The sequence below is a fragment of the Vidua macroura genome, chromosome 8, assembly GCF_024509145.1.
Source record: "Vidua macroura isolate BioBank_ID:100142 chromosome 8, ASM2450914v1, whole genome shotgun sequence".
In the NCBI taxonomy this organism is placed as follows: domain Eukaryota; kingdom Metazoa; phylum Chordata; class Aves; order Passeriformes; family Viduidae; genus Vidua; species Vidua macroura.
In genome coordinates this window covers 13,949,891-13,962,473 of record NC_071578.1, presented here as the reverse complement: position 1 = coordinate 13,962,473, position 12,583 = coordinate 13,949,891, and the positions used below count along the sequence as shown (strand labels likewise).

The 12,583-nt window shown below is 44.7% G+C and overlaps 1 protein-coding gene across 1 annotated transcript in view; it reads right to left on the bottom strand.

The window, feature by feature from the left end:
- LCOR (ligand dependent nuclear receptor corepressor) overlaps positions 1 to 7,266 on the bottom strand; it is a 57,349-nt gene extending 50,083 nt beyond the window's left edge. Inside the window, exon 1 of the mRNA XM_053983716.1 lies at positions 7,164 to 7,266. Within this exon, the coding sequence (XP_053839691.1) occupies positions 7,164 to 7,260 (97 nt within the window). The 5' untranslated portion in view covers positions 7,261 to 7,266. The remainder of the gene's footprint in view (positions 1 to 7,163) is intronic.
- Between the last annotated feature and the right edge of the window lie 5,317 nt (positions 7,267 to 12,583).

Below are 12,583 nucleotides of genomic sequence, written 5' to 3'. Positions count from 1 at the left end.
TCCCTCCCATAAAATATCATGGTCCTCAGGGCATAAGGAATATCCTTTGTCTTCCTGCAAGTCTTCCCTGTGCAGCCACTTTGCCACCCCTCCTAGAAAATGCAAGAGGAGTACCATCCTTTCTCTTCTCTGTAGGAACAGTGGAAAAAAACACATGGAGACATCATCTAGTAGCAATTTTACCATAGAGGAACTGGTGTCCCACAGAAATGTTGCAAAACCATAACCTCTACTTCATCTTTCATGTGTCAGCAGCATTGATGTGTAACTCAGATCTCCTACTTAGCTTTGAGAGTTCAATATTTTCGTCAACTCACCATAAAGAGCACATGATACTACATACAACATACAAGGTGAACTAAATCTGAGGAAAAAGGTAAATGACTCAAAGATATCCAGAGAAATAACAGTAAGGCATTCTTCAAGAGAAAAAGAAAGACACTGAAGCTCTCATTTCCCAAAATGGCCATATAGATTCATCAGAGAGAAATGAGAAACCCCAGAGGCCTGCAGAGATACGAGGAGAGGAGGTATAAAGCTGCAACTTTATTAAAGAGAAACTGGTTAGGAAAGCAAAGCCCACAGTTCATTATCAGGGACAGACCACGAAGAGGGAGATTGCTTCAACCTTCCTACTTCTGCAATGAACATGAAGCACACAAAAACTAACACCTACTCAGTGAAAGATATATTTTTGCATGTGTGACAATTCCTCACTCTCTGTGCCTCTTCTTCCTCTGCAGATGTTATAGCCAAAAAGAAAAAAAAAAAATTGTTTTCCAGTCAGGTCTAGTCAGGGAACTGATTCACCCAGCTGCCACACATAGTTGTGCTTGAACAGAGGGGACTATTTAAGCCAGTTTAGACAGCGCTACTGTCAAACATAACCACTGTCTGTAGCATGGTTACAAGAAACAAGATACAAACTAGAAGACTCTGTGCCTTTGGAATAGACTATTCTACCCACTTCCCTTCCCCCCACAGATGGGATCCCATGGAGTGTTTCAGATGAGCTCTCCTGATCATCTCATTCCCACCTAGGAAGACTCAGGTTACTGAACATCACCAGAAGATTAGCTGGTTTTGCAGACTTCTGTCAGTTTAGTAAAAATAAGCACTAACGTCCCTCTTAGCCAGAGGAAGACCCTAAATTGGCTCAGCCCATCCCATCCAACCCTGCTGTCAGAAAATCCCAAAAGCTTTGTATTTCTCAAAGAGTTATAAATACCTATGCCAGCAACCTTTGAGAACCAAAGCCTCATCCTCTTAAGGGTGAAAACATGTATACACAGAAGGGTGAGGAAGAGGATTGGAAAGTCACCTGTAAAATACTGCAGCAGTGTTTGCTCTGCCCCAACCAGTAAGACAGCTAATTTTCTTTAACCCTATTAAATGCCTGTTTTTCCTCAAACCTTGCCTAAATTGACTTCTAGGAAGTATTCTCGATGTGATTTTACAATAGCAATGAAAGAACACATGTTCTCAGACTAAAACAAAGCAAACAAAACCAAGCAAACCCCCAAAACCCCATAAGGACACATGACAGTACTTGCCTGGATGTACAATAGCCTAAGATGGCAGACTGTTGAGTCACAAAAGTACCACATAATAAGGATTTAGACAACTGAGCATAGAAATCGGGATTTTTTTATCACCCATTATTAATTAAAGTGCAGTTACTGGACTTCAATACATAATAGCATTTGGACTATCATCAACATATGGCACAAACTGTCAAGAAATGGCTTCAAATTTTGGAAGAGTCCTTCAAGTACTCTTCTAAAATGGTACTGTATCACAAAGCTGTAAATCTGTAATATATACATCCTTTTCAGCATAAATGTTGAAAAGATTTTATCTAGATGGAGTCTTACTATTTTCTACATGCACGGAATGGATTACTGTGATTAATTTTTGAAGTTCTATTAGAGCAGATGAATTCTGAATGTTATTATTTCTTAGCTTAAAAGTCCAAATGCCTATACTTGCTGCAGGACAAACATATCCCAAGAAGGAAACATCTCACCTTGCAATGATTGTTATTACCTCACACAAATTAAAATACGTTTTTGTTGAATGTGAAAAAAACCCAAATTATTAGGCCTCGTCTGAAATTTCATGTCACAGGCATCAGAGGAATACCTCAACATGGTATAACTCAAAATGATTACAAATAATTTTTTTGAGTATGCTTTTGATTGGTTGACATCGTCCCTGAAAGAATAGAAGTTATTCTCCATGTCCAAGCAGGGAAACAAGGGCAAATCCAGAGTGATTTGTAGTGAATTCAAAGAATTTGAAACTGACCTAGATTCTAGATTCATCCCCTGCAGTTCAACTTCTACTGTTCTTCAGACACATACCATCCTTCCATGCACATTTAAAGTAAAACTAAAAATCACACTGTAAATTTTACTCCTTCCAATGAAGGATTTTTATTTTTAAATGATAGTTGCCTCAGTCTTTTCCTGGCATAACTTTGTAATAAAAGGGTAATTCTCCTTCCCTCTATTCATACTGCCAACAAGCAGAAATGTTGGAGCATAGAACAGATCTTCTTGAATGAGCCTTCAGCTACTATACTGTAAAACTGCTGTACAATGGATTTATATTAATAACAGAAACCACAAGCTGCAGCTACATTGCCAGCAGGTTGAGATAAGGCAAACAGTACCACTCACGTTTGCTGGGGACAAAGCTGGGGGTGTATATAAAACAAACACCAGTATAGAACAGCCCTACATTTAAACTTTAACTTGCTTTTTATTATTATTTTTCATCAACATCACAGCTATAATAAGCTTTCTCATTTTGGAACAAAGAAATACAATCTGACCTTTGAACTAGAGCCACATTAAACACTTGAAGACTGGAGCCTACTTCCAAAACAAGGTAACACAGCTAACTGTTTGGAAGCAGCAGCTAATTCATATCACACACAGGCTGGAGCTATACAGGAGCCATAATCAAGATAAGAAAAGTAATAAAGATTTCAAAATTATTCAACTGCTATACACCTTCTCTTGATTATTATTATATTCTAACACTTCCTGATGTATCATATTTCTTCCTTAGAATCCACACTTTAATCCTAAGTATCCAAGGTCACAGAAGACCACCACCATACAACGAGCTAAACAGAAAGAGATCAGGCACTTAGGTTGCAGTATTTAATCAGCAACAATAACTTAAAAAAAAAAAAATTACTTCAGCTTATTTTGACAGTGTAACAGCTAAGCAGCATTTCAATGTAACACTGGCAGAGCTCAAGATGATTGGAAATCTTACGAGAATGTTACAAGTTTTCCCTTGAAATCCTCATTTTGCTCCCAAAACTAGGATCACTTCTGAAGAGTAGCGAACCATTCCCTCCCCGCCCCCACACCCCCAACACAGACCATAATTCAGTCAGGGAGTCTCCAAGAGTACAGCTAATATTTAACAAAGGGCTAAGCATCACCAGCTAGAAGAAATGCATGCGATCACCTCACACTACTCCAGTGATCACGCAGCACTACCATGCTATTAACTGCCTGTATAAAAGGTGTCAGGAGGGTTTCAGGGATCTGTGGGTTATTTCCTTCCTCAAACTCCCCATTTTTAGCAGATCCAATCTCATCAACCATTTCAAATTCAGCAAGTGCCTGAACAAAAAATTATTAGAGTCTGGGGGAAGGAAAAAAAATTAAAATCACCACATGCCTTTGTGTCTAGGTATCTGCTTTTGACCACTGAAAAAGATGTTAACACTTCAGACTGGTACAGAGAACACATATGTCAGCATCAAATAGATGTGATCTGGCACACTGTATCTCTACAAAGTCCTACCAGGGCATCAAGAGCCATGCACCAGTCCCAGCTACCCCTGCTCTCTGGTTCCACAGTCCCATTACAAGTCACTGCTAAGAGAGCTTAGACAGCCCTTCTCCCACACTTCCTTCCACCTCCAGGCCATGGCATGCTGCTCCCTTTACTTCATCACTGATCAATGGAACTGCTCACAGACCTATGCTCCACCAACCTCACCATCTCCCTCCTCAGAGAAAGGGGATGAAATGCATGACAATGAAGGAAAGTTTCAGCCAGATCAGTTCCCTGAGCTATCTCCCACAAAAGGCCACACTGGGACAACCAAAGATGCAACTCCAAGACAGTTCAAGTTTATCTGTATCTCTGCTGCTTTGTTTTCACTCTTTTCTTTTCCATCAGCTTTGCATTCTCACACTCTTCCCTGTGCTAATGCTGGTATTTGCTTGACCTGCCAGCCAGTTCAGAGAGCTAGACCAGCAGAAAATTATTCTACTCCCTCCAAAAGATGTTTTCTGCTAGGACAGCTCCCCTGAATTGGCTCCTTGTGGGCAGGTGGTCTGTCAGTCCCTCTGTGGTTTTGCTCTCTTAAGAGCACAAGCTTAGTTTGATAAATTGCCATGAACCCACAGTCCAAAGGAGCAGATAACTGCAGAAGCAAGAAACAAGAGGGGAAGTGAATTACTTAAGCCATATTTATTGCCAAATGCACAAGTTCAAACCACAGGTACACTTCTTCTGAATGCCACATGGTGTGGTATTAGAATGATTTTTCAGGGAATGATGTTAACACAGAAAATCCCACACACTTCATTTACTTTCAGAACTAAATATGAATGAGTATGTCTAATTACTACAAGAAAGATTTTCACATACTGATGCATAAATACTGGAAGACAGAGTGTTTATTACAGGAAAAAAATTCTCAAAGACTTCTACAAACACCCAAGGTGAAACAGAAGTCTACATCACTTAACAATCTACTTCCAAATCTCATGGAATATTGTCAAAATTCACTTAAAAAGATGACAGAGGTATATTTAGAGCAAGGGGATCTTGCTCTAAAAGGGGATCACAACATAATTTCAGCTGGAGATCCTGGGCAAGTGCAATAAATCCTTTATAATTTTATAAAAATATGAAAACAAAAAAGGTAACAACACATTTACATGACCCAACGATTTATGCAAGATTCATACTAGGAACGAGGCAGGTCCTGAAACCCCATAAAACTGATCAATTTGAAGCTGAAACTATTTACAACATACTGCCATGAAGATAAAAGTCACAGAGCACTGTTACACTTTGGACTTTATTTTTTCTAAAATAGTTTTGTACTTTACCTCCAAAAAACCCCATTCAATATTCTGTGCTTAAAAGCATTCTCAGTATCCTTTGTTAAACACACACAGAGGGACTTTCAGAGAGGGAAATCTTTTGGAAGAAGAAAACGTATCAAATTTAGGTATGAGGAAGAGATATGCAAGAGACAAGAGGAGGAAGCAACTTCACCAGAAGCTGGCAATTTAAATTACTTTAGGGAAATGGAACAGGGTGTGTATTAATGGGGGTGGAGGTGGGGTGTTTGTTTTAAGTTTTAGCACTTAGGGTTGCTAAGAACTTCAATAATGTAGTGTTTTCCTTGAGTCCGTAGACATAAACTTATCTAGCTACCCAGGATTTTCCCAAAGAGCAGCACAATGAACAGAGACAATTCTTGCATTTCACCGCAACACAGTATCTTCAACAGAAGCTTTGAAACTGTCCTTTTTGGTTTCTTTTCTTCCCCCCCAAAATTTACTCCTCACAGCTATGTAAAACTCCGAGCAGTAGGACAGCTCCACTGGAGCATTCAAGGACCCAATGCTAGAGCAGCAGGGACTGAGAGGAAGACAAGATGACATGCTGCAAATAGAGAGTTTAGAAAGGACTAGAACAGCTGAACCCCAGCAGCTTGAGGTAAGAGGAATTGAGAAAAAGAGACAGAAGTAAAATACATCTGGTTGAAGGAGAGGTGGAATAAAATGTAGCAGAGATAAAATCAAAATAAAATCCCACAAACTGAATTTAGAAATATTAATTATTCGTTGGGAAAAAAACCCAACACTTTTATGTAGTGGGAATTTCTCAGTAACATATTGCCCTTCAATTGCTTCATATGTAAAACAAATTAATTGCTTGAATTAATCTGAAGTTAACAAGCACCTAGAGCACACTTTAATATTACAGAAATTTAAACATCTAGATGAAGCCAAAAATATACACAGCAGTTACACATCCCGGTGTAACCAAAAATGGTGTTTCAAATCCCTGATAATGAACTGGGATGCTGAGCTAACTGACAATAAGAGGTTTAACTCTGCACACAAGGAACTAAAGTGAATCTGTGACTGTTATTACAGATTACCTATGCTGAGCAGTCACTGGCAGATTATGGCCATATTTGCATATTTAAAAATAAAACGAGGATTTGTGCTCAATTAGAAACAGAAGGCCAAACAAGATGAAACATACCAATGTTCTAGACAGGGATTTTTACGATTACTCTGCAAGTTCACAATCTACTGTTCTCAAAACCTTTTTCTTTCGAGACACACACTGAATTACTGGCCTAGAGCTGACGTTTATGTGCATGTTGGGACCCACAGAAAAGGTTTGAATTTCTTCGTAGGGAAAGAGAAAAGGGCAAAATCTGTTTTTTGAATGGAAAAAGTTACTCGAGATGAAAGGGACTTCTTTTTCAAAACCCCAGACATTCGATTGCAAGGAGCCTACCCAACAAGAAACGCGCAAAGGAGAGGAGGAGGGGGAAAAAAGAAAAGGAGGTGGAGGGAGAACAGAAAAGCAATCACACATCCTTTTAACCCCGCGGCCCCGCTCCGGATTCACGGCGTCAATCCGGCACCGCGATCCACAACTTTCCGCCTCCCCGGCCGCTCCTCCCGCCGGCTCCGCGGCCTCGCTCCCTCCCGCCTCGCCGGGCCGGGGGCAGGCGGGCCGGCCCCGGCTCGCCCCTGGGCAGTGACAGGCGGGCCGCTGCCCGCCGCCGGGCGCGGCCCCGCCGTAAACAAGTTTGAAGGGGCCGCGGCCGGGCCGGGCCGTGCCGAGCGGGGAGGAGCGGGCGCGGCGCTGACAGGGGCCGCACAAAAGGGCAGGGCAGGACCCCCTCCCGGCTCCCCCCCTTCGGCGCAGGGCGGGGCCCGGCCCGGCGCGGCGCCTCACGGCGGCAGACGGGGAGGGGGAGCGGGGCGGGCCCGCAGGCCGCGGCGCCGCTCGCCTCACGGCCCCCGCTCCGGCGGAGCCTCCCGCCGCCGCGGGGCCCGGCCCGGCCTCCCCGCCGCGCCGCCGTCCCTCACCTACACAGTGAATGAGCTTGTGTCGCCACGAATCGAGCTGGTGGCGGACGCCGCGCCTCTGGATGGAGCACTGCTGCCGCCCGCACGGGCTCGCCATCTTCTGGGCGGGGGCGGGGCGGGGGCGGTGGCGGCCGGCGGGGCGGGGGGGAGGGAGGGAAGGAGGGCCGCGCGCGCCGCGCTCTGCCACGCCCACTCGCGCTCGGCGCTCTCTCCGCCCCGCGCATGCGCCGCCCGTCCCCCAGCGGCTCGCACGTGCGGCGGTGCCGCATCCGTCCGCCAGGGGGCGCTGTGCAACCCCGGAGCCTCTCGTGAGGGAGCGGGAACGCCCTGAGGGGTCATCGTGCTCTGGGAGGTCATTGTGTCCTGAGGGGACATGCACCCGTGAGGGGTCACCGTGTCCTGAGGGGACACCGTGTCCTGAGGGGACAGCCCACTCCTGAGGGTTCACTGTGCCCAGAGCTGCAATCTCTCCTTGAGGGGCTATTTCAGCCCTGACGGGATCACATGGTTTTCCATCAGGAAGAGATGAAATCTCGTCTGCTCCACCGTGTAGTTATAAAACCACCAGGTGTGTTGGTGGCCATGTTGCAAAGGGAAGGCACGTGTGTCTGCAGTGGCCGGGAGGTCCTTCAGTGACAGCTCCATGACTCGGCCACCTCCTGTGCTGCAGCCTTGCACCACAAGCACAAGGACCTCCCTCCAGGTGAGCTCAGATGTTGTAGGGGTGCTGGTGATGTAGTAACACCAGTTATAACAGCAAGCAGAGAATATATTGACAGTCTAGGGAAGGCATGGCACTGCCTTGTGCCCTTGCAGGAGGACAGGAACACCAGTACTCGCTTCTTTCAAGCTCAGGGGATAGGATTGTAAAGTGAAATCTCTTACTTCAAGCCTTGCCATAAGGCCAGAGATGAAGGTGTATGAGCCTTTATTTCCCCACCCTAATCACTGGAGCCATTACCCTCATCTTGCCTAGCCATACATGATTAGAGAGTTAAAAAGGTGTAGAGATCAAAGTTGGCTGTGCAAAGCTGGCTGGTCAAATGCAGCTGCTGTATTAGGATGTCCCAGATGAAGTATTTCCTGGAGAGAAAAAACTGTTTGAGCTACTGTTCAGGTGCTGTTGTAGCTGCAGTAAGCCACCTGTCCTGTTCAAGGGGAACTCCAAAAGGCATTTGGTGTGGGCAGGTAGGAGGGCAATGAACCTGTCCTACAAAAGGAGATCAGGACAGCTCAGTTTGGCCAGTTCAACAAAAGGAATGCAAACCCAAGGTGTACTTGCTCTGCCAATCTACCAGGGAAGCTGCAGTGGGGAAAAGATGGACAGAGCTATCTGATGGCCAATGGTAGTACAAGGAAAGATTATTGGTTGTCTCTTAACACTGTCCTGAAGGAAGTCAGAGGATGATTTCTTACTGTAGGAGGTGGAACTTCCCAGAGCAGACAGCAACCAGAATAGCAATAGGCAAAAGCCCATTTCAAGATGCAGCTTCCATACAAGGAGGGCAAAGTTAAGCCTGTTTTCATGAGCAGAGCAGATAGGTTTAGGGAATCCCAGTCCTGGTTTCAAAGCCATTAACAGTGAAAACAAGGAAAGCATGACCTATGGAAAATTTCTGTACCACAAAGAGTAGGAAAGTTCTTTGGGCATCTCTGCTCAGGAATGATCCCCTTAGCTGCATCTCATTCCAATTGCTGATGATATCCTGGTCTTTGTTCCACCCTTTTTCAGTGTGAGCCATTGGGGCCTACACGTCTTCATATCCAGAAGAGGGCAATCTCCATTCAACTCAAAGTCCGGGCATGTCTTTCACTAGAGCCTGAGTTCCTAAGTCTGTTAGGCACTATACTAATCACAGAAGTATGTATTTCCTGAGAGGTAGATAATCTAAATAAAGGGATTGTAACATGAATGGCCTAAACTCCAGCAGGTAACTTCTATCTACAGTCTGCATGGCAGCTAGAACAGTGGGTGGACTCCCAGCACTAATTATTAGAGAGTTCCAGTTTTGGGGGTTTTTGCAATCCTCTGTTCTTAGACTGATGTTTTAATAGCAAACTCTTTGAGACAGCCCCATGGTTCTACCCTGTGCTGGTATTGAACCTACCATAAAGCTTCTAATTCCTGATTGGGACCCATATAAAAATTAATTAATTTTCTATAATGTTCTGCCCTCCCCAGGGCTAACCACAGACTGGTAGCATGATAAATATCAATGGTTTGGATTTCTTACCCACCACCAAAGCAGGGAAGAAGAGGATGAGGAAAGCATGAACCTGAAGATCCAGTACATAAAGCAGGAGAAGCTGTTTAAGAGCTAGAGAAAGGCAACAGTCCTGTAATCTAAAAAATGGTTTAATACCACAGGCCTCCTGTGGGGAGGAGCAAACAAAGGGCCAAGGTCCACTTTATAAAAGAGCAGCAGCATCTAGAATCACAAGCTAAAACTTTTGTGTTCAGGGAGATGGAGAAAAAGGGTATAAAGAACAGTGGGACTGGCCTCAAGGGTCTCATCAAGAGTGACAGCTAAGTGAGTAATCATGAAACTACGAAGGCAACGGGCAGATCTGACTTGATCCTAGTGTTAGGCTGGACCAAGTTTGATAAACCAAAGCTTGCACCATGCTGCCACCAACGCAGTCAGGCAGGTTTGTTAAACCAAAGTGGATCGACCATTTTTCCTGGCCAGGATCATCAGCAGGCCCCAGCAGCCACTCCTGTACCTTGCTCCTGTAAACATCTCAACACAAGTTCTCTAGCTGGGACACAGCTTTGGCCTCCCCCCATTTCCCATGAGCCATGAGACTTGCTACATTTGAAACGTTTTTCCCCTGTTTCACAGTGGCTCCCCTTTGATGTTGATTGTTTGCAGGCAAAGCTTAGGTAGCTGTTCTCTGGTCTGTTTGCTGGTTACTACTGAGCCGCCCAGCCCAGTGGAGAAAATGCTTTGATGTTAATGAGCTGCAGACAATTTCACTTAACACCGAGCAGGGCCTGGCATCTCAGAGGTAAGACTTTCAAGGCAGAACCTACAGCAAGTCCCTCCAGCATCCATTTTGCCATAGCAGAAAATACTCAGAAAGACATTTGAGCAGAAACCTGTCTTCTCACAGTCTTGCACCACACCACAATATCATTACAGCCTCAGAGATGCCAGAGGTGGGGAAATAGTGGGAGTTAAAAATGGCCCTATAGAATCGCATGACCTTTATGGGACTCAGTAGGAACATGATTTACCCTCTTGTCCCATTAATTGCCTGCTTCTGTGGTCCTGCAGAAGGAATACACCAGAATGGGAGAAGAGGATAGACCCTGAATTGCTGATTTGCCTGATTCCTGTGTGGCTGGTGTTCAAGGCAACACCATTCAGAACATGGCAACCTTTCCATCAGCACATCAGATATCTGAATGAAAGGGGCCAGCTGCAGTAAAGTGAGACTTGCACGAGGAGCCTTGGACTATCCTCTTTCTTGAGTGGGTATTTCAGCAAAACCTTTCCTGTCAATCTGCTCCAGGCAGCAGCATGTTGCCAAGTGCATGCAAGCCTACAGGTCAGTGATTGACCCCTCAGAGACAGGGTACGAAAGAGTCTGTGGGCCTGTGGTAGCTTCCTTGGCTTCAGTCAGCTGTTATTGTGGGCCTCAGACCAGGAGGCTGGGATTTCTCCCTAGGGTAACACCTCACGTACTGGAGAGGGCCCAGATTAGGCAGAATTCCTGCTGTGGAGAGATAGTGTGGGAAGTGGTGAGAAAGATATCTGTCCAGTGGAAATGTGAGGCACCACAGTCTCAGGAAGGAAGCACTGAACCACAAGTATGAACAAAGACAAATGAGAAAAAGGCATAAATTCAATTTTGTAACCCTCTGCCCATTATCAGCAAAGTATATTTATCATATCACACAAACTGTGCTTCTATCCAGACTCTGCAAGCTTTTGAAGGGAATGACCCAGTCCTCTGAGAAGCCCCAGCCAAGCAGAAGCAAACACAGACTCTGTCCCATCAAGTAGAGCAACAAATGAGACCACACTGAAAGTTAGGGAGAAACATGCCCTCTTCTGAGGATTGTGGCATAATTCCAGCATATCGCCTTTGTTAAATGATTTATCGCAATGAGAGAGAGAGATACAAACTCTTTAGTTTTCTTGCCAGAACAGGATTATTCCCTGCAGCAAACTGGATTACAGAGTTAAAATAATGCAAGCCAAGTCCAAATGCTTGTGCCATGCTCACTGCAGGGAGGAGCTCACACAAAACTGTGTGAGCCCGCACTGAAATAAAACTTAACGGGGTAGAAAGTGACATCATGGATGAGGCCATGACTGATCACAGGCCAAGGAGACTGTCCAGCAAAAGGAACACTGCACTTTGGAAAGTCTACCCAAGTCAGTGGGAAGAGACACAAAATTAACCTTTGACAACATATTTAACATTTGTTGAGCACCAAAAGACATTCCATCCAAGCAAAGTTTGTGGGCCAGGTTTTGACACAATGAGTAAAACCATACATCCTGCAAGAGATGAGGCTGGCAAACAAGAGGGCATTGACAACAGCATGGAGCAACATATACAATGATTCACAGATAGCAGTAAGGGAAACACTGTGACTTACACTGCTGGGCAGGAGCCTGAGAAGCACTGTGGAGTGTGTGCAGGATGGATGAAGAGGGAAGCTATTTGATCCCTTTTTCAAAGGGATTTATTCTCACATGCAATAGCAGCTTCACTAGAGATGGGCAGACTATCAGTCTGAAAGCAGAGAGATATTCATTAAGTTTAGGATGCATTTTGGGGCAGAAGACAATGTGTTGTCAGAAATTATAATATTAATATAAATAGTAAGCAATAGATTTTTAAGGTGGATGGGAATAATCTGGGGTTTACAGTAGGGCGTTTATTCCCATTAAAGGAACAGGAAAGCTAGACAGTTGAATAGAATGGACTATAAAAGATCATCTTTGTAATAAAAGGAAGGGTGATGCACCCTGAAGCAAGGTGAACACTATGTCAGCTTGTAACTGTCTCTAGGGGATGAGGAAACATTCACCTGAAACCAGGGTAGAGCTGGAACTGGAATAGCCAAGTTGTCCACAACATGTTTGACTTAAGACTGCAGCATGACTTGAGTCAGTTCTCATGGTCTGAATGCCTGGAGAAAAGGAGACTCAGGGGCGACCTTATCACTTCTACAACTTCCTGAAAGGTGGTTATAGTCAGGTGGGGGTTGGTCTCTTTCACCAGGCAGCAACTGACAGAACCAGAGGACACAGTCTTAAGCTGCATCAAGGAAAATATAGGTTGGATATTAGGAAAAGGTTTTTCACGGGATGAGTGATAAAGTTCTGGAATGGCCTGCCTGGGGAGGTGGTGGAGTCACCATCCCTGGATGTGTTTAAAAAAAGACTGGATATGGCACTTGG